Consider the following 23,722-nt stretch of genomic DNA (forward strand, 5'->3'; position numbering starts at 1 on the left):
CCCCAGTTTAAGACCAAGATTTAGTTCCAGAACCCCCTATTTTCGACTTAGGTGTGGCAAACATTTGTTATAATTCGAGTACTCTAAACTGTAAAATGGGTCTGAGGTACCCCATTTTGATTTCTCAAACAGATGAGCCCTATTTTCACACTGAATGTACTTATTTCAAGAACCATATTTCTGACAAATAAACATATAACAATATCTATTTTTTAAAAAGATATTTGAACTTATTCAGTTCTTTTAGGGTGCGTTTATCCGCCACTTTTTTACCCTAGAATCATGATCTGAATCATGATTCGAATCACGATTCTGCAGAATCACGATTGCGTTTAGTCGAAATTGAATATAATCATGATTAGAATCACAAACATGAAACACGAAAAAAGGGGCGTTTGGAAAGACGTTTCTGCAGAATCACGTACGAAAATGTTCGAATAAACGATATCGTGATTACAATCATGATTCTATGACCTCACTGTTGTGTCGGGCTACTTTCTGTTTGACTCTTGCCAAGCTCAAGGCGCTCTATATGCTCATTGTATGTACATGATTATGTACTACGCATGCATTTCTTGTCATGTTCAAGTTCTGTGTTGGTCATCGCATCGTCCACTACTTTTCAATTTTGGTCATGTCTTCAACTTCAAGTTCTAGTAAATGAATTAACTGGACAGACAATGATCTCAGTTGTTGTTGAGTATACAGTATCAATATTAAATTGGATCTACGCTAAAATTCACTTCCGAACACCATTTTGGATAAACTAACAAGATGAATAGAAGCATATGGACCCTATATGATAGAAGTAAACAAAATGAGGTATAGACTGAATTCTGGAAGCAAAAGATTTTTCTAGAGCCGAAACACGTGCGAAAAACTTCCTCTGTCAAACTGCGCACTAGTGATGCGCACTGGATTGGCCCGAATCTGAGGAGAAACAGCATTTGAATGAAGGTTGTCTAAACGCTGATTCTGTGATATTGTGATTCATGTTTGTGTTTTGAATCATGATTCAAATCATGATTCTGGCTTGAGGTCGCATAAACGCAGCCTTAGTCTGAAACCATCTAATTGAGGACATACATGTACTTTTTTCATCCTCCATTAAACAGACTTTGTTTGAAATTCCAGGGGTTTTTTCCTCTCAGATAAATGAACCTTATTTCATATTGATTTCATGGGCTTCCCGAATACCAAGCCTTATAAACAACAACTTTCAGACAAGGAACAATTCAGATGATAAGCCGTTGGAAAATGAAACTTCAAATTAAAAAAAAAAATTATATCTTGATACATTCAGTAGCACTAAGGATGCAATAACTTTAACTACTACCGAATGTATAAAAGTTCTATAAAATATTGAATTAATTTGAAAACTAAAAATGTTTGTGACATTAAAATTTTTTTTTTAAATCATATTTGATAGGTTATTTATCTACTATCTAAAACAAATGAGTTCTATTGAAATACATACATTTCCTTCTTTCCAAAAGATTTGAATAGTGTAAAAACTAAAATAAAAAGTCTTTCATTGATAAAAAGCATGTTGAAAACCAACTCATGTACATTCATATATTGGTATATGAAAAAAGGGATAATTTTGAGAGTATACAAACAAAGAAATGCAGATGCCAAGAATAAGAAATTCAGACTGGTTATAGGATTTGAGAAATATTGTTTCGTTAAGCTGATGAAAAATCACAAGGATTTATGTGGAGGTATATTAAGTAATATCTTATGGAAACACCACCAAATTGCTATAATTGCTCATACATTTTCAATTAATTTAGTTGTTCATTTTATCAAAATAAATGAAAAAATGGGGTCAATGTGTTTATATTGTAAACACCTAGCATGTTTGATAAGTATGGAACAATTGATCGGAACTCAGATATATTATATTTTCCCTCTGATTAATTAAACATATAAACATGAGTTTGAGTTCTTCTTAATCTTTAACAATATAAATAAGGCATAATGAAATTACATATTGGAAATTAATATAACATTAACACTCAAGCAGCAAATTAGGGGGAGGGAGGATTGTATATGTATCATTTGGTTAAAGTTGCAGCTTTCAAGTCAAACAGCCATCCCTCTCTTTAAAACAGATATATTTAAGAACACTTGACACATGTGCAATCAAAAATTAATATCTATGAATCAAATTAACGTTACATCAAAGTGGATGATTGGTATTCATGACTTGGGAGTGATTTTTCTTCACACAGCACTATCATTTCAAACATTCTAAAAAAGGCTTCCTCAATACTGGGTAAAAAAAAACCCATAAAATGCAAACACTTTGATGTTAATCAGTGTGTACAGAGGACTACCCTAGTCTGGTAATCAATTACTCAAACTTCACCCTCAAATGTGCATTACATGTATACCTTTCTAACCCAACACTGTTTTACTCAACTTGTTTAAGGGTTTAAATCATATGAATCCACAGGATGGAACTTCCTTGTTAAAGCAAAAATACATTAACCAAGATTATAATACCACATTTCTTTCTGTTCTTCAGTTTCATACAGTGTCGCTGAGGTACTTTATCTATTTTGTTTATGGAGTTTCAGAGATTATTTCAATGAAATTGAAAAAAAAATACATAAGACAGAAAAAAGGTTCACTGTGATTCCCACAATATATTCTTATTTTTGAAAACCATAAGGGGACATCCAAATTATCACAGGACAGGAACAAGTTTCTCTTCTTTTATAGTATCAGTGAAATTTTACAGGGAAATTTCTGCTTAAAAAGCGAACCATCATCGTGATCTAATCAAATAATAAAAAAATGCCCACAAATCTATGTCCTTTTATGCAACAAATACACAGTGATTTTGCATTTCATCTTATGATAAAAAAATGAGAAAAAGAAGAAAGAAATAAGAGTGATTAGATTTCAAGATAAAAATGATGATTATATGTTGACGAGAAAAAGCATAGAGCTACACCTGACGAAATACATTCATGACACCACACTTTAGACTTTTATATAACATCTAGGCCCTGTAACATAAAAGAAACATTCAATTTTGCAATCGATTATCTATGACAAACCTTTTCAAAAATGCCAATCAATTGTAAATGGTATCTAACTATGTTACAAGGCCATGCTAGACGACATACTAGCTTCCCATTCTGCTCCTCTCAAATAAATACTCTATTCATATCGATACATTTTAAAAATAGATCTTTAAAAAGATTAGAAAGCAAAGAACTGACACAGTGGTAAGTTAAACTTTGACCATGTTCACATTGCTGGGAATTCGGAAATACATGGCTAATATAAGGCTAACCATTTGCCCATTTCTTTTTGTCTCTACTTTCCTCTGTTGAAAATATGTAAAAATTTGTTCACACAGCCGACTCTTTCGTAGCTGGAAGGTATTTAAATCTAAATGGCATATTGTTTGAATCTGGTTTTATGCAACACAGCCTTCAGTGCCGACAGTTTCGTTGCTTTATTATACCCTGATAGAAGTTCATGTGTGCAAATTCTGGTCCAATCAAATCAAGCTCAAGAGCTAAAGTGCAGTGCTTTTGCTTGTGTACCACAGATACTGTGATGAAGAGGGGTACCCCTTTTACACTACACATTTTCAATCATGCGAAATGTCCATTTACGATCTTTCTTTACTAGACAGACTTTTGCCATCAAGAAAAGAGTTGAAATCTTTAATGGCAAACATACAATACTATGCCTTCTCAAAATCTTTAGCACCAATGCATAATGATCCATACCAGAAAGTTCTATAAATGCTGGCTAGCTTATAAAAAAACACTCCAATAGAACAATGTAGTCTGTGACTGAACAGGTTCCCCTGCAGATTCTCCACGATTCTCATCAAAATTGACACACTTCCATAAAAAAAATATCCTTTTTGGTGCTGATATTCACAATAACTCAGAAAGGATGTACTCAATGGTTGCAGATTTTTTATATTCTTGCACCAAGAGTGTCAACTTTAACAGACAGGGTTCATTATAAATATTCAGTATTATTATTATCATTATATGAAAAGTTTTAATCCTTCAATTATCATGGCTTGAGCAGCTTGTGAAGTGAGCTAAATAGGGAGAAAATTAGTAAAATAAATACAAAAGGGTTGATTATTTTATGGAATTGCCTATGAAAGCTAATTCTTTAACTGAAATCAAGACTGTGTTTAATAGAATCATGTCAACTTTCTGACAATATCCAGAGTGAAAAATGTCAGAGTAGGATTTTGTAAAAAAATCACCTTCAACAGAAGTGTGTCAATTTTAACTTGCAAATATTGGGTGAGTCAAATGTGACTAAATTTGTTTTCTAATGGAAACCTGGTATTCAAATCATGACTTGAACTCTCTTGAAACCAACCATATCAAATCTGCCAACTCATTGGTGCTGGATTATAATCAAACAAACATCTTTTTCCCAGCAATGTTAACATGGCTTGGAACTAGGTATAACCGACACTTCCACATTTCTTCTTTAAAAACATTTCAATTCTAAGGGATTACTGTACAAAAAAGGGGCTAAGATTGCAAAAGGACAAGGGGTGGGTGGAAACAGGGGTAGGAATAAAAGGGTAGAGGGAGGGGGCTAGTGCTATAGCTCCATTCCTTCTGTTTCATCTTCTGAAAAATCACTCATGGAACTTTCACTTGACGATGAAGGGTTCTCTTGCTCTTCCAGTACTTCCTCTGTTGCATATCTTTTAATATATTCTGCACAGACAAAAAGTGTGAAAAGAAGATAGAACATAGACACTTTAGTCTGTTTTGTATACGGCTTTTCATGTTCTAATTTTATCTGGCTAACTATACGCCCTTTCACACGGTAAAAAAAATTGGAATTTGAATGATGATTCCAGTGAAAAATAAGGCTAATGACAAATTTTTATCAAGTGTGACACCAAACTAAAATCACAAACACTATTCACATTCATGAATTCAAATTCTACTACGGAGGTGAATTCCAGTCAAATTTCACTCAAATTATGGAACGAATTTTGCGTGTGAAAGGCTTGGCCTCTAAAACATCTGTTGGGGGGTGGAGCTTATGTGTCTTTTAAAGCAAATCTGTAGATAATACAATTGTCATGCACTCATCGTAGTTTGTATTTGCGATGCAGTGCTTTGATTGACAGGTCACCAAGGACGCATACTGCCTTCACTCAGGAATTTAATTTCAAATCAGCGTTTTCGAGTGAGAGTGTGAAAGGTACGATGATTCTAAAGACAAATTGCAATCATCATTACAATGAAGATTCAAGATTCAAGTGTGAAAAGGCCCTATATCCCCTACTACTCATACTCACCACATACTCACAACAAGTACATTGTGCTATCATTATTTAGTACTGTAACTACTGTTAAGGCTTGGTCCCACTGGTGGGAGGATTAATTGCATATACTGGTACAAATTTCCTCATATAAATTATAGATGTGTTTATGATCTATGTATATGTACATGTGTGGTTGCATACTCATACATAACCAAAATTTTTGTGCCACTTAAAAATTTTGGGAACGAAAACACACGCCTTTGAGGAATATTGCAGATGTCAGTCAACTTAAACAAGTATGTTTCACATTAATATTGAGGATGTTTAATGAATATAAACCAATGTCGTAGGCAATAAGCCAGTTTATAGTTTGATTCTGTACATGACTGGGTAATTTGAACTTAAATGGCATGTTGGTTTAATATTCAATGAGATAAGCACTATCTTTGATGTCTTGATTATATTCTTTTGAATTGGGCCTTTCATTAGATCCACTGGAAGCAACAATTTGTCCATAATACCTTGGTCACATTTGCTCTACGGCGGCCGTACGGCGAGTCGAAAACAGCCGTTTTATTAATTTTAATTCAAACCACCTATATGTAGTTGGTACACAAACTGTTAAAACGGCTGTTTTCGACTCGCCGTACGGCCGCCGTAGAACAAATGTGACCAAGGTATTAGTGAATGGTATTTAACAGTGGACCATGTACATTGAACAGTATGCTAATGCATTCAAAGTAGTAATGCTACAAATACATGTACTTTCATAAAGTGTGTTCATTGATATGTTATTAATATCATCTGATCAATGCAATTTTTGCATCCTGTTATGTCAGGTATGCTTACATATTATCTTGTTTTAAAATTTTCCTATCCTAATGGAAGAAAGGAAAGGTCAATTGTTCAAATTTGCCCATGAAGTAACTACGAACTGGTCTATTCATATGCAAATCTACTTAAATACCAGTGGGACTAGGCCTTTACCCACAACTACTGCTACAACAATTTAACTACTCGTATCACCACTACTGCACCACCACCGCCACTACAACTACTACTCCAATTACTCTATTACTTCTTCTACTACCATTTCTACTATGAAACAAACAAGTAAATCTTCTACAGTGGTGGATCTAGCTAAGTTGGACACAATACCATTTCAAGGGCCATTTTTTGGGGACAAAAGTCGGCTCCTCAACTTATCATTTCTAATCCAGCTGGATCCGCGCTTGCTTTTACTACCACAAACTATACCAAGACAACTAAAATCATAAAGCAAATTATGTGTTGCTGCAATTCAGTATAACATCGTACAAATGTTAAAATTCTACATGTATTTTACCATCGTTCCATACTTATTTTACACCATGACAATGCAATATAACAGGTGGATGTGAGAAGATATTTATGAAAAATAAAGTGGGTTCATACCGAGTATACATACACCATCATTGATATGTTTGTGAGAGTGTGGTGGGGGGGGGGGGGGGCGTTCAAACAAAGACAAGGCAAAAGCGATTTTGTGTCTCGCCTACTTATGAAAATAACAAGAAATATTGTGTATTGCGAGTGCACGCAACAGAATTGTATCGAAACTTCATTGTGAAATGACTGGGGGCTATTCCATGGTTACTCACGTTACATTTGGAGACACCTTGACTCAAACTTGGAGCTGTAACTCCATTATTATTGATAGGAACTAAACATCTACTTATCACAACAAAGTACACAGTCTGACTATCCTTTGTATAAAAACAAAACTTGGGAAATTTTATTATGCTCCTGGCAAATCTTTGAAATGTGTCGGTTACTCACGTTACATGATTTGGACATGCATAAAATGAAAAGTCGACTTAAGTGAAAAGTGTCCTCATACAAAGCTTTGATGAAAGTTGATTATATCCATTTCAAAGAAGTATATTAGGGAGACAAACTTTGTATATAATTAAAAAAATAAAGAACACATGGTTTTTACTAGGGGTGCAGATAAAGTGGTTACTCACGTTACGGTTACTCATGTTACATTTTGTCCATGTATGGTTAACAACAAAAATGTCACTAAAAATTCAATAATGAGTGTAAAATTCATTGCTAGGAACACCAAAAAGAGTTTTTATACCAAAAATTGGAATAATTGGATTTTTATTTAGGGAGTAAGAGGGAAAAGTATGATTTCGCTTACTAATTTTGCATAAATTAGCATAATCGCGTAATAACAATTTGCATGAAATAAATTACTGTACAGTTTTGTAGATTATGTCCAAGACAACCTGTGTGCAAATTTTCGGTGCGATCGCGTGGCCAATGGCCGAGATCTCAAGGGGGGCCTGGGAGGCCCCCCCCCCCCCCCCGGCCATATCAACTCCCAAAATACCCCGGCCTTACAGGTAAGGGCATTCAATGTATTGTTCGAACACTCTTTAAAGTTTGGTTAATCGAAACTTTAAGTCTTACTAATGCACTCTCGCATTGTGAATACTTCTACTAATATTCAATTTTTTGTGTGATTGTACATGTATAACTACTGATATTTTGATGACAAAAAAGAGTGGCATCAAAGAGGTGTAGGCTACCCTCATTTTGCTTTTAATTAATAAAAAATAACTTCACAACTCACCATGAGACTTAAAACTTGACATCCCACAGAAAATATTACCTAACTGCATAATTTTTACTGGTTACTCACATTACATGATGGTTACTCACGTTACAGTTTTTCTTCATCATTTAAAAAAAAAATTGTATTTTTTAATGATTTTGATAGTCATCACCATGTTAAAGATTGTTTGAAAGAAGAGAATTTAAAATCCCACCAAGTAACTGCGAATAATTTTTCGCTCAGAAAACAAAGTCAGTTTTTTTGGTTACTCACGTTACATCACCTGAGCAGGTTGCAATATTTATTTTGAATGAGTACTACAAATTTACTTGAAAAGCTGTTGTGTATTTTAAGTAATTTGACTCTTCTAAACTTCAAAAATATATGAAGTGGTATGATGTTGCAATAACAAAATGGTAATAAGGCATATTTCATTTTTCACTATTTTTCTTGTATTTTGGATCAGAATGGAAAACACAACTTTTGACCATTTTTTTCCAAAGTATATATATGAAAATAAACTTTTTATTTTTTGTTCCTGAAACTATCATTTATGAAGGACTTAAAGTATTTAAAAATTCAAGAAAATATTGAATTTGAATTTTTAAGCTCATGTCCACCAACCTATGGAATTGCCCCTGGGATGAAATAACACTTGTCATAAGAGCCTTGCACGTAAACTTTAATATTGACCTGAAAATGTTGACCTTTGACCTTACCATGTGACCTCCGACTGCAGCATAAGATGCAGGTCCCCCAAGTCCATCTACCATCCAAGTTTGGTTGAAAAGTGACTAACTGTTGCGGAGTTAGGTGTCATAAGAGAGTCTTGCATGTAAACTTTAACGTTGACCTGAAAATGACCTTTGACCTTACCATGTGACCTCCGACTGCAGCATAAGATGCAGGTGCCCCAAGTCCATCTACCATCCAAGTTTGGTTGAAAAGTGACTTACGGTTGCGGAGTTAGGTATCAGAAGAGAGTCTTGCATGTAAACTTTAACGTTGACCTGAAAATGACCTTTGACCTTACCATGTGACCTCCGACTGCAGCATAACATGCAGGTCCTCCAAGTCCATCTACCATCCAAGTTTGATTGAAAAGTGACTTACGGTTGCGGAGTTAGGTGTCATAAGAGAGTCTTGCATGTAAACTTTAACATTGACCTGAAAATGACCTTTGACCTTACCAAGTGACCTCCGACTGCAGCATAAGATGCAGGTGCCCCAAGTCCATCTACCATCCAAGTTTGGTTGAAAAGTGACTTACGGTTGCGGAGTTAGGTATCAGAAGAGAGTCTTGCATGTAAACTTTAACGTTGACCTGAAAATGACCTTTGACCTTACCATGTGACCTCCGACTGCAGCATAACATGCAGGTCCTCCAAGTCCATCTACCATCCAAGTTTGATTGAAAAGTGACTTACGGTTGCGGAGTTATGTGTCATAAGAGAGTCTTGCATGTAAACTTTAACGTTGACCTGAAAATGACCTTTGACCTTACCATGTGACCTCCGACTGCAGCATAACATGCAGGTGCCCCAAGTCCATCTTCCATCCAAGTTTGGTTGAAAAGTGACTTACGGTTGTGGAGTTATGTGTCATTAGGTTTGTGACGGACGGACGACATTTGGATCATTAAGTCTCGCCTTCACCTCTGGTGGGCGAGACAAAAAAATGAACAGGGGTTCATAAAGGTGCTTCATGATAATAATTATACTTGCTTTTTAGAGTGCTTAATACTTACTCTATCAAAATTCTCTAGGAATTCCCAGTATCAGCAAGTTACACTAGGGAGAACTCTACTATTCACTAGGTGATTTCAAGTTGAAAGTTTTGTGTAAAGAGGATATATACAGCTGCCTGACATATTTCCAGCACAAAATAAAGTTGGTGAGTTTATGAAACAATCATGATATTGATAGCACAACATCTAGTGAATAGTTAGACCCGGTACCAGCCTCATTACAAATTTGGTGCTGCAGCTAATAGATAAACAGGCCACCAATATAAACTGTAAACACTCAACTTAAAATTGCCTATTATTGATATTTTACTCACCCCTGATTTTGTTCTGATAATCATCTGGTTTGTGCAAGAACAGCGCTGCAGCATCTCCATTGAGAGGGTCTACCGGATTAGGATAGCTCAGTAGTTGTGGAAGGAACTGCTCAAATATATTTGATAAATCTGAACAAAGAGAAGAACATGTTCTACTTGCAAGTGTGAGGCATCTACAATAAAACTCAGTGTGACAAGATCATAAAGATAAATGAAATATTACAGTAATCATAGAATAAAAGAAACTGGCGTTATGACGTCATCATTCTGCTCGTATAGTGGTTTGAAAAGAAAGCAAAATCTTATAAATAAATCCTTGATTTCAACATTTTTCATCCCCCAACCTCCCATTCATGAGGTGGGTGCTCTACCAAGGAGCCACCATGCCCGGGAATGAAACCATCCACTTCCCAGAAATAATTTGATTTATATTTACCATACAACGGTGTCCAAGCTTGATTGATAACATCTAAACAGACTGTCCCAGAACTGCAGAAGAAAGCAAAAAGGTACATAATCTAAAATGCAAATTGGAAGTCACTGGGCAGAGAAAAGTTTGGAGGGACAAACTATTTGGCCAAATTGCCTTTTCTTGCATTTTGCTAGCCTTTTGCTTGAGCCAGCATGCAGACAGTAAGCAATTGCTGTAGTCAGAAACATTTGGTTAGCCAGTTGAACGAGATGGCTTGATTGTATTTGCACTGGCATGATTACTATGGTTGAAATCAAAAGTAAATACTAGCTCAAGCTAAGCAAAGGCTAATATGGAAGAATATGGCAGTCTTGCCCGTGGCATTACATGATTCAATATAGCAGCAGTGATGACTTTGACAAACAGCTAAGATGAATACTTATTCACACAAAAAAAAACACCTTTCATATGATAAATACTAGGTTCATTGCCCCTAATTGAATGTTGTCCTTTACCAGGGATACTTGATTACTTTTATGACGAAGTTTCATGAACTAGATTCATATACGGTCCAACCTCTCTTATCCGGCCTCCCCTTATCCAGATCTCTCTATTATCCGGACGCACACTTGCCGAGATTTATTATTTTTTTCAATCTAGTACATGCATGGAGAAATGAGATTTCAATCTAAACTCAAAATTCCTACACAAATTCACTTTTGATTACATATTTTCCAATATAGTCTACCGACAACCACATTATTTTTTATGAAAATATATTACCCAAATCACTGGAAGAACTTAGACAGGATAATTTTCGAATAAATCAGGGCACAACGCAACCATTTTATCACGTTCTCTTTTTTTTTCCTAGAAAAAACAACAAAACATGTCTCACTAGCTAGCCTAGGCCTCAATACGGACAGCACCATCTGTTTGAGCCTAAAGTCAGTATAACAATGGCTGACTTTAGTTTCATCCTCTTTCTTTCGAGGTATGCTCAATGTATACCTCAATCATTTCAGCAGGTAAATTATCCAAGTGTTTTGGCCACCAATCCATTTCATTTCTGTAAAAATACCGCCTATAATTTGCACTGACGGCAGTGAAATACCGTCTGTGCACGCCCACTACAATAGATTACGTGTAGCTACTGAAAGTTGGGGAGGCAGCTGCATGTATTTAATATTGGGTCTCGCAGATTCGGATAAATCCCTTATCCGTTTTGGTGCTGGTCCCATACGTGTCCTGATAAGAGAGGTCGGAGTGCTGTACTTTAAAAGTTATGAAATTTCAAAAACTTAATCTTGGTCAAGATTTTTATGTTGATTCTTCCAGCATGGTAAGTTCATTGACCCTAAATGGCCTATGACCTTGACCATGTGACCTGAAACTCAAAAGGGAGATTCAGTGATACTTGATCACTCTTATAATCAAGTTTCATGAAATATATCCAATTTCAAAGTTATGACATCTCAAAAACCTTGGTTAAGATTTTGATGTACACTGTAGATTCACCCAACATGACCTAAGCTCATTGACCCTAAATGACCCCTGACCTTAATCATGTGACCTAAAACTTGCGCAAGACTATCAGTAATACTCGACTACTCTTATGTCTAAATTTCATGAAATAGGTCCCATATACTTTCGAAGTCATGATGACATTTAAAAAACTGAATCTTGGTCAATATTCCATTGTTGATACCCCAAACATGGTGTAAGATCATTGACCCTAAATGACATTTGACCTTGGTCATGTGATCTGAAAATCAGACAGGATGTTCAGTAATTCTTGATTATCCTTATGTAAAGTTTCATGAACTAGCTACATATACTTTCTAAGTTATGATGACATTTCAAAAACTTAACCTTAGGTAAATTTTCAATGTTGACAGCACCGCCATCACCGCTGTCGGAAAAGCAGCGCCTATAGTCTCGCTCTGCTACATGTACTGTATGCAGGTGAGACAAAAAAAATGCATTGCTTTTGCTCAGGCTTCCTTGAACTAGCATTAGCAATCACAGAGGTTCAAATGAAATCAAAATCTGGTAAGTGGCACATGATGGGAGCCTTTTTTGCTCTTGCAGATGCCTATTTTTTGGAAGACTCGGAACAAACAATCTTAGGATTTTGATAAAGAATGGTGAGGGATATGGTCTATAGTCTGTCATTGACATGGTTGACTAAACACGTTCTTACAAAATTAATCAGCACTTTTTAAAAGATGTAAGAGATCTACACACTGGAAAGTATCAAGTAATATCAGGTGTTTTTTTTAAAGACTTGATGGATCCATAGGTGAATAAACCATTTACCTCTAAGTATAAAATGAGTTGGACTTTTTTATGATTTTTTTCGCTTCACAATTCACACTACGGCTGTGCAGCCGGAAAAGAAGTTAATACAGACATTTGTGTCAAGGTAAAATTCAATTTCGATTGAAATTTGAATATTATTTTTGAAACACTTTACTCTTGATGAAATAATTGACAATATCAACTGAAACTTGTGAAATTGAGAAGAAATTCATGTTACATCCTCAGTACGTGGACATTGCCCAACCCATGGAACCGTTCTTCTAGCCCCTTCCCTTTATATTTGTGCATATGTACTACCATGTTTACAATGTAAAGGACATGAAGAATGTAAACATTTAAACATCTTTACGCAATAAAAAGAGAGAGATATTTATTCCATCCCTCATATACATGTAACCTTCGCTCTGCCTGAATCATTGACAAGACAGAGTTGAGCTAACAGAAAGCATGAATGAAATATTCAGCAAGATAATTATACAGCAAACTGTTTTTGATATCAGGGACTCGATTTTAATAAGGCGCGCAAGAGCGATCGCGCTCTACTTGCGCGCCTTAATCCATTTTAGGTAGCGCGATTAATAGTGCGCCTCGCGATCGCTGAGCTGCGCGGAAATCTGAATGTCGCCCCCAAAATTACTGCCGAGTGATAACAACTCAACGGCCCACTAGCGCCATATACTCGAGCTCCGCTTACCATTTAAAGGAGAAATATATTGATTATGAATATGGCCTTATTATATATCAGTGGAAAGGTCATGATGTGGGGATTATCATTTGGTCATTCAAAAATAACGAAAGTAATACATAAGGTGGAAATCGCCAATTAAAAAGCGCTAAAATGCCGATCCGAAATACGCCTCCCATCGGTCTCTGAAATGACTCGAATTTGATGACGTGTATGAGTGTACGAGATACGTGATTGGCTCTCCCACGTCAAGCTCCTCTTGCATGCAAAACCTGTTGCGAGGGTACGTTTTCGTCTCCACACTGTCACTGAATACTTCGATCACGAAATGAAAGAAAACCAAGAAGTTTATCTAGATTTTGGATTTTCAAATTGATGATTTTGAAGATGAAGAGAAAGATTATGAAGTTTCTAGCTCTAGTGACGTGGATGGAGGTAAATTAAGGGAATTACGCCTATGAAGATGAGTCGGACAATTCAACTTGCATGCCGATTCGCTACCAACTCACGCAGCTGCTAGTGCTAGCTGCACGTACCGCGGGCCAAAATAAATCCATGAAAATGAATTCCAGCCTGACCATCCAGACAGAGTCTCTTCCCTCGGTCAATAAAATTTACTCTAAAGAAGGAAAATAATGATATAACTGTACTTACAAACAATTGAATATATCCGAATCTGAAGGCTAGAAAAAACTTCATCAATTTTCTCTTCATCTTCAAATTCATCAATTTGAAAATCCAAAATCTAGATAAACTTCTGGGTTTTCTTTCATTTCGTGATCGAAGTATTCAGTGACAGTGTGGAGAAAACGTACCCTCGCAACAGGTTTTGCATGCAAGTGGAGCTTGACGTGGGAGAGCCAATCACGTCTCTCGTACACTTATACACGTCATCAAAAAACCCAAATTTCGCGGACGTAATTGTGCGTGTTTGAAGCATTCAGAGAGAGAACTTTAAACTATCAATTAAGTGAGTTTCATCGGTCTCCATGATAAATGATGTACACTATCGTGTTCTTCTTATTTTCCCCTTTAATTTGATATATAATTCTTCATTTTTATGATTTTCAATATATTTCTACTTTAAAAATCATCCAAAATCCACACTCAAAATCATGAATAAGCCTTGAAAATAGCAAGGAGCGCAGTTTCAAATTTTGCGTCTTTTTTTCTGTACCACGTATTTCCATACACATGGTACCAGGTATGGAAAAAAAATCAACGCAACGGTCGGGAAACAGTTGCATGTAAAGGGGTCCATTATGACTACCACCATGTGCAATTTCGAATGCACATGTTTCCCCTACAGATATCACAATTCTGTGATAAAATCATTTGAATTACAGAGGAAATAAATCCCAGAGTCTAGTAACCTAGCATTGGTGAGTTGTCATTCGGCTTTGCTTTTCAAAACGGCCTATTAACATCCAAAATAAGTTACCTTATTTATTAATTATAACTAAAAAATCATTTGTTTTCTTTTTCTAGGGGATGAGGTAAATATCAGACAATAAATCATCAAACAAAGCTCCATCTATTTTACAAGGCCGGCGGCAGGCTCGCGCACGCATTGGCGCTTGTATAGTATACAAATATACAATGACACTCGAGGATCTGGCTAAAACTATTCGCATCGAAGGAACATCATATAGTACTATTCTCCCGAGGGCCATCGGCCCGAGGGAGAATAGTACTATGTGATGTTCCTGAGTGCAAATAGTTTTAGCCAGTTCCGAGAATGGGTCATTGTATATTTGTTTTATATCCCTTCCACTCATATATATTCTTCATACGATATTCTTCGTTGATACCCGACTTTTACAGCAAAACGATTTTTAATAAGTCGATAATGGAACAATCATTGAGAAGTTGAGAAAACAATAAGCCTTGCCGTATTGATCGTGTGTTCAGCGAGCGCACCGTGCATATGGCATGCAGTAGAGAGTACCGTTGGGCTGAGCAGCGCTCTGCTCGCATCGCGCCGCACAGCTCGCGAATCGAGTAGGGGGTGGGGTCAAAAAACGTATAGTCCACTTTTTCCCTAGGGAAAAAATGGACTATGCGTGACGTCAGCAAGGAAAAGAACTATTTCATGGCAAACGTTTTTCGTAGTAAAACTATTCTGTTTCTCCTTGTGTACACTCTCAATACAACAATCTTAAGTAAGGGATATAATACTAGCTAGCCAGTCGGAGCTCTGTCTCTCTGCAAGAGCTCTGGGGGACAATTCGCTCAGTAAAGGCCTCAATGATGGTGATTTTCTGTTTCAGACAGAGTTTACATTTCAGGTATATTATTCAAAACTGCCAATAAAGTTTGATGATTTCTTCATTGTCATGTATATTTAAGTTCTTAATGAATACATTCTCACCGAATTTAGACTCCCCCAGAGAGAAATGCAATTTTCATGGAGATCTGCGTTTTCAAAGAACTTCAGGAAAAGTTAGGGTATGTGGGCCTTTATTACTGTACATGGCCGAGTACAGGGTATCGTACTGGAATAGACGGAGTAGAAATTAGATATTGAATTCATTTATATCCAAGTCCAACCCACACACACCCACATCCAAGATTCTAAGCATGAAAAAATAACTTAAAAAATCAAACAATCTCAAACAAAAAGTAATATAATTCATTAATAAGTGAACAGGTATTCCTCAAAAAAAAAAAAAAGAGCATTTAAAAATAGCCCCCGAAATGCAAAAAGTAGCCCCCAAAATTTGACCAAAAAATTAAAATGGAGCCCCCGAAAAAAAAAAATTGTCAGTGACTTAACTTTTAGCCAAAGTCAAAACCTCACTCAAACAGGTTTTATAACACACAATCTAATTACAATACATTGTAAAACAATTATATTTCAAGAATTACAATAACATGTTCAATGAGGTACAGCATAAATATTGCATATTCGATTGTTTCCTTCCTTTGGTTGTTGATTGTAATTTAGTACATATATTTCCTCCATCCGTTTTGTTAATTGGACAAAATGCTCCCCTTGTATGTTAAAGAAGAGCTTTTTGCAGTGCTCCTCTACCGCTCTCCTTAAAAGTTCTAGGAGAGCTTTTTATTGCTCCCCTCATAATTATTAAACTGAGTCCCTGTGATATCATTCTGTTCTTGGTTCAGGGTTGTCAGCTTTGCCAATTAATTTTTTTTACTCTCATTGGCACCCGCCCACCCTGATGCACTGTTAGCAAGAACGTTGCTTTGATCAGAATCTTCAGTTTTGTAACAAACATTTGTAACAGAGGAAACTCATACAATATCTAACAATGACCAGACATGAACTACTGTAAGTTATCCAACAATGACCCAGAACTCTGTTTTATATCATGATATAAACTCTCAATAACAAAATCATTAAAAATGTTATCTGTCATATATAAGCTTTATTACTATTTTAGTCAATAAGTATTCATTCTTGAGGCAAGGCAGTAATATAATCGTGCCATCTATCATTCCTTAGTTCTCGAATCTGTATAAATAAGTAATGCGTTATTAAATGCATAAAAATATCAAAGGCATAATTCACAACAGAGATTGCCTATACTTTAGTTATACAGCGCTTCCAAGAAAAGTAAGAGACATGCCCCTGGCAGTCTCACCTGCACTATGCAATTCCATTTTAAAACCATTTCCATGTTTTTTAAGAGAGTAAAAACGGTCTTTCTCTCGAGGATTTAGTTACAATTTTTATTGGCTATATTCGCCCAATACTTGAATATGCTGCTCCAGTTTGGAGCAGAGGTCTCACAATTGCCCAAAGACAACGTTTATACCCCTTTCATACTGCCCTCTTCATTTTTCACCGGCGAACTTCTCCGTCTCGCATTCCTCACTTCCCCGGCGAAGAAAAAAATGTACCCTTTCGCACTGACATTTCTTCCCCGGCGAAAGTCAATGGGCGATTGCAGAACAAACGAAAGAAAATTGTAAACATTACTTCTTACCTATTACAAAAAGGTATTAAAAAAAATTAATTACAACATATTTTGGAAGTATTACGATAAAAACAAACAATATCACCTTGTTTTTATATTTTAGTGCATTTTATACATGTAAAATGTGCTTTTTAATAAATATTGTTAGTAAGAAAAAATTATGTTTGAGGGTATCTACTTGGCCATAGCATTCAGCTGAGCTTGCAACTATCGCGTGCGGAATCTCAGTACAAGGGACTTCGAGAGAGAAAAAAATGACCTCTGACGTCATTAAAGAGGAGAAGTTCTCCGGTTTGCTTTCATAATGGCCTTTTCTCCGGCGAACTTCGCCGGTGAAACAGTTTCGCCGGCGAAGTTCTCCACCTCTAGAAGTTCTCAACCTCTAGAGATTGATATTTAGTGTCTTGAAGAGTCTTGCACGTAAACTTTAATGTTGACCTGAAAATGACCTTTGACCTTACCATGTGACCTACAACTGCAGCATAACATGCAGGTCGCCTAAGTACATCGACCATCCAAGTTTGGTTGAAAAGTGACTTACGGTTGCGGAGTTAGGTGTCATAAGAGAGTCTTGCATGTAAACTTTAACGAAAATGACCTTTGACCTTACCATGTGAACTCCAACTGCAACATAAGATGCAGGTCCCCAAGTCCATCTATTATCCAAGTTTGGTTGAAAAGTGACTTACGGTTGCAGAGTTAGGTGTCATACGAGAGTCTTGCATGTAAACTTTAACATTGACCTGAAAATGACCTTTGACCTTACCATGTGACCTCCGACTGCAGCATAACATGCAGGTCCCCCAAGTCCATCTACCATCCAAGTTAGGTTGAAAAGTGACTTACGGTTGTGGAGTTATGTGTCATAAGGTTTATGACAGACGGACGACAGACGGACGGACGACAGACGACATTTGGATCCCTAAGTTTCATATTTGTGCTAGTTACTTCTCAACATAAACATTTCAGATAAAACTTTTTTGTTCAGTGGTGACATATCATGATAGATATGTAATATAAAGCATAGATTTGACATTTGGGCAATTCCAAGCAAAAGTGGACATTTTCCAAAAATTTATATTGGCTCTATTTCAAATCTGGATCAAATTTTTTTATCAAAACTCATATGGAATTTCATAAATACAAAAGGGGAACGTAATTACCCACAATTTTTTTTCTTACGCATTTCCTTATAGGAGAATTCAAACCATACAAGAAATTCTATACATGGGACTACATATATTGTTTTTTACTTAATTTCAATTTGATAGAAAACTATTGCTTGTGTTGTAAAATTTTCTTTTGGATAATCTGAAGGTCTTCATTTTACATCATATCAAACGAAAATTTTGAAATATAAGTTTATTTTACGGTTCCTGTGTGTGGATATTTCTGATGTCACTCTGTAACCTTCACTCCGTAACCGGGTATGGGTTTACGTCTTAAGTCTAATTATGAAAAAATACACAAATTTTTTAATGTAATGCAGCATATTAAAGCTAGAACAACATATATTCCAATCAATAAATCAAAATTGTGATAGCAATTTAAAGTTCACAGAGTTTGAGCAATATGTTTTCTCCTCAAATATGCATGTCCATTTTGCATCACTCCGTAACCATGTTTATGAATATTCATATCTCATTAATTCAGTGGATCAATATAACAAATGTTATTATTTTGAAAAGTGGGTTTCAGCAAATACTAGCAGGTACCATTTCTTTGCATATTACTATTCAAATATGGGTGATATCTTTGTTTGAATGCAAAAAAATAGGTTCTGAATGTCACTCCGTTACCGTGGAACTGCCCATTTATATATTTCTAAGAAATAATGTTTGAAAATATAATAACAATAGAATACATTTAGCACGAATATTTCTATTTTTCTTCTAAGAAATTTCCACTTGAAATATACTTTAATCCCAACGGCATCACAATCATGTGAAAGAACTTAATACGCTCTTTCATTTGATACAAAATTTTTTATGGCAGTATTTATATTTCTGAAGATATAGTAAATATTACGATGTTTGGCTAGCGAACAAATTTCACTGAATTCCATCATGGGTGTATGTAAACTTTTGGCCTAAACTGTATATATACACACACACATATATATATATATATACATAGGGAGAGAGTCTGATCTAGTATGATAATAAAAAAACATAAAAATATACATATATATATATATATATACATACACACATATACATATATATATATCTACTATAATAATAAATTATGATAGATCTAGAAGTCTAAATTATTTATTACATTTTTTTTTTTTAATCATGGGTGTGGGTTGGTGTTAGTGTGGGTGTGACTGGGAGGTGGACTTGGATACTCCATCTATTCCAGTACAATAACCTGTTTACATCAATACACAACCACATAGGCTATAACATGTAGGCCCTGACTACCCTAACTTTTTTTGAAAATGCAGATCTCAAAGGAAATTGCATTACTCTACAGGGGAGTCTAAATTCAGAGAAAATGTTTCCATTAATAACTTAAATATACACCACAATGAAGAAATCATCCAACTTTATTGGCAGTTTTCAATAATAAACTTGAAATGTATTCTCTATCTGAAACAGAAAATCACTATCATTGAGGCCTTTACTGACCAAATTGTCCCCCAGAGCTCTGGCACAGAGAGCTCAGACTTGCTAGCTCACAGCACAAGCGTCAATGCATGCGAGAGTGAAATTGTCATGATTACAGCGAAGTGAGATCATGTTTTGTGGCTAGTAAGTATTTGTATTTTGTTGAGATTTTGGAGTATTTTCCGCTGCTGTTCTGTGCATTTTGAGGAATGTTTTCCGTGATTTTCTGTTTGAAAAACCACTTTAAAAGGGCCGTTTCCGTGAATTCCGTCCGTTTTCCGCAATCGTGGAAAATCACTGTCAATAGCAGGTATAATCAACAACAAGAGAAAGGTTATCAATATCGCTAAGTGGCAAAAAAAATGTGATTATCGACAAGACTAGTGATTAAGAGGTTATCAATAACAGCACTATACCATGGCGATGCAATTTCAAACACATTTTGAATTGCATGTTTTTACCTGAATACCAAAGTTGGTGCCAACTTTCATTAGCACAGGCCAAAAACTGGGTAGTATTTTGATCTGCAATGAGAAGAGTTTTCCTGGGATTTGGGCCAAGATATGTGTTTACAATGGCAACACAAATTCTAACAAAAACAAGAGTGTCGCTAAGGCGAGCACATAATATGCCCGCCTGTAACATGGAAAATGGAGTTATTGGTCAAGCAAGAAAAGTGGAAGGTGGCGACTTCACCTTTGACCTTCTGACCTCAAAATCAGTAGAATTGCTGGGATCTATGCTAGTATCATACATACCGAATTATATGAGCCTAGGTTAAGTTCAACTAAAGTTATCGCGTTAACAAGGACTTCAGAAGGGTAAGATGAAAACATGTCACTGTGATCTTAACCTTTGACCTTTTCAAACTGAAGTTATCGCTTTTACTAGGAAAAGTTAACAAACAGACAGAGAGACAGACAGACAGACGGACACCGAGCGTGATACCATAATACGTCCCGTCTAGGACGGGCATATAAAAAGTGTGTCTTGTACTCCTCAGCTCAAGACCTATGTGTGTGGTAAATTTCATGAGAATTGGTTGAAAACTTAGGAAGTAGTTTGAAAGGCAAGAATTTTACCTAAAATTTTCCGTAATATACCATTACCATGATAACAAAATTTCCATCACATGAAGAAAATGAGTCTTGCACATCTTTACCAAGACCGATGTTTGTTCCAAATTTCAAGAGAATTGGTTAAAATTGAGAAAGCACTTTGAATCGCAAGATTTGCAACGGACCGCCTGCCTGACCATAAGCTGATTCCTATATGTATATATATATATATATATGTGTGTATATATATATATATATATATGTATATATATATATATATATATACCCCTTTCAAACTTCATTCAGCAGGGGTACTTTAAAGATTGATAAAAAACAAAAACAAAATTATCAAATATACAGTTGTGCTAAAAAGTTAGTGAGCCCACTACAAAATGCACTCCTTCTTGCCGAGTATTGAATGCAGACAAAAACCCTACAATGTTTGGCAAGCCTAGAAAAAAAACTTTATTGAATGTAATGTTTTATCACCTGATTTCCCAATGATATCTAAAATATGGCAGAACCTTTTCACTTTACAAAATGTTCATTTTCTGGTGGGGTTCACTGACTTTTAAGCACTACTGTAAGGTATAACTTACGCCTCATCTATATTTGGATGATATATTTTGTTCAAGAAGCCTGGATGAAATAAAAGAAAAGAAGAAAAATACATTAATACATTAATCACAAGTTTTGACAACATACTATTAAAGTCAAATCATCTAAACTTTGCAAAGACGAGGATTACCGGTTCTATCAGCATTATCTTTCAAAAGATTTCATAAATTCAAGCTGCATTTACTCTAGATTAAAAAAGGCTTTTCTCTTGTTTTATTACTAACTACATGTATATCCTTTGTTATAAATAAAAAAACTTCCATTTGAATACATTTCTTACGGCACTGTCTCACACTATCGTTCAATGATAACATCTGCCTCAGTCTAACAATTTTTATAGGAAGGTGTTGGACTCTGCAAATCAAGCTTGAACATTCAAGAGTTGGAAAAAAAATCAATCTTGGCCATTATTCCAGGCCTTAAATTTCATAATTTTTAGGGTGAGGCCAGTTTGGCCTTAAAATACCTCATATTTTTTAGGGCACCAAGGCCATTACAAAGGGCACCAAGGTCAAAATCTTTTACAAAAAAGGGCAATGAAGGTCAATTTTTTTTTTTCCGGTATCGTTTTTTAAATTGTGCATGCAGGCCTTAAATTTCGTCAAAACGTTTTACAGCTTCAAGAGAAAGTAGTGCAGTTTATACACCATTGCCTTTCCTCTCTTTTTTAACAAGAACTGATGTACCTTGTATTTGTAACATTGTTTATTTTTTGTTTCAAAGTGATTTTATCTTGCCTGCCATGACCAAAATTAGTGTCAATATACCATATGATTAATTTCCTCTCTCATATATATTCATATACTTTTGTAAATGATCATGGTACATAATAAGAAAGGGAATCACTGAAAATAACTAAAGAAAGAAAGAAAAAAGGAAAGGGATGGTGAAAGAAAGAATGGAAAAAAAAGGAAAGAAAAGAGATGAATGGAGAAGAAAAAAAAATAAGTAAAAATTCAGTAAAGAAAAAATGAAGGGAAAAAAAATGAAAAGAAAGAGAGAATAAAAGAATGATGAAAGAAAGAACTTTTTTCCAAACGTAAAAATGACCATATGATTGTGATTTTTTGCATGGTCAGCCCACCCCCCCCCCCACTTTGAAAACCATTCCACGGCCCCTGTTTCAGGCAAACAAAGAAATATGTGATAGTGTTGATGATTTAACTGCATACCTGTTTGAAAGTGCCCGCTCAAAATACTGGATGACCTCCATCACAAAATCTTGAAATACATGTATGTTTCTATAAACTTTGACAGCCTTTTTGCACATGTTTGTACTTGGCGTAAGCTCTAATTTGAAAGTGTTCTGTTAAAAGGTTGGATTAACTTTTTTGCAATTGAATATATTATAGTATGTTTGAAGGATTGCATGGCAGTGTGAATGATCATAAAGTTGTTTGACAGTACACAATGTGTTCAGTCCTGGAAAAGGATTAAGAAAAATGGATAGAGGTAGGAGTGAAATGGAGAGGCAAGAAATTGGAGGTTAGAAAGTAGACACTTTTTGAGTGTAGTCCTTAAAAGGACTGTAAACCAGGGGCCCCGTCTTACAAAGAGTTGCAATTGATCCGATCAATCACAACTATGGAAAGCCAGCAAAGTCAACATATGAAATGCATGTTTATTAAAAAAAAATTCTAGATATGAATGTATATCCATAAATTCATTGATTTCTTGACAATTCAGTGTGTTCTCCTTTGTTTACAAAGTACATTTGGCAAATTTCCTGTAGAAAAAATTATGACACTGATGGATTTCCATAGTTACAATTGATTGGATCAATCGTAACTCTTTGTAAGAAGGTGCCCAGAAGAGTAGTAGCCGGGGGGGGGGGGGGGGGTACTTAGTTTAAGTGTACGATACGTATGTGCCGTGGTTGATACCCCCATTTTCAGCCTAAATTTCCATTCCAGAGCATCACCAATTCAGAAAGAAATTCCTATTTTTTCCTGTTCCAGTCAGGGCAGTAAGCTTGATCAGCGCAAAGCCATAGCGCCAGGCTGCCGAAGCACTCCCATTTCCAGAGCATTGCATTTTAGCAATTGTTGATCCAAGAGCCATTCCGGAGACCCCCATTTTAAGACCAAGATTTAGTTGCAGAGCCCCTGACCCCTGACTTTGGCGCAGCAC

At 35.7% G+C, this 23,722-nt stretch overlaps 1 protein-coding gene across 1 annotated transcript in view; it reads right to left on the minus strand.

The window, feature by feature from the left end:
* Positions 1-696: 696 nt before the first annotated feature.
* The window catches only part of LOC129257260 (ubiquitin-conjugating enzyme E2 H-like), a 34,356-nt gene continuing 11,330 nt past the window's right edge, over positions 697-23,722 (minus strand). Inside the window, exons 4-7 of the mRNA XM_064095971.1 lie at positions 21,574-21,613; positions 10,381-10,433; positions 9,945-10,073; positions 697-4,721 (exon numbers count right to left, since the gene is read on the minus strand). Of these exons, the coding sequence (XP_063952041.1) occupies positions 4,603-4,721; positions 9,945-10,073; positions 10,381-10,433; positions 21,574-21,613 (341 nt within the window). The 3' untranslated portion in view covers positions 697-4,602. The remainder of the gene's footprint in view (positions 4,722-9,944; positions 10,074-10,380; positions 10,434-21,573; positions 21,614-23,722) is intronic.

The sequence above is a fragment of the Lytechinus pictus genome, chromosome 3, assembly GCF_037042905.1.
Source record: "Lytechinus pictus isolate F3 Inbred chromosome 3, Lp3.0, whole genome shotgun sequence".
Lineage (NCBI taxonomy): Eukaryota > Metazoa > Echinodermata > Echinoidea > Temnopleuroida > Toxopneustidae > Lytechinus > Lytechinus pictus.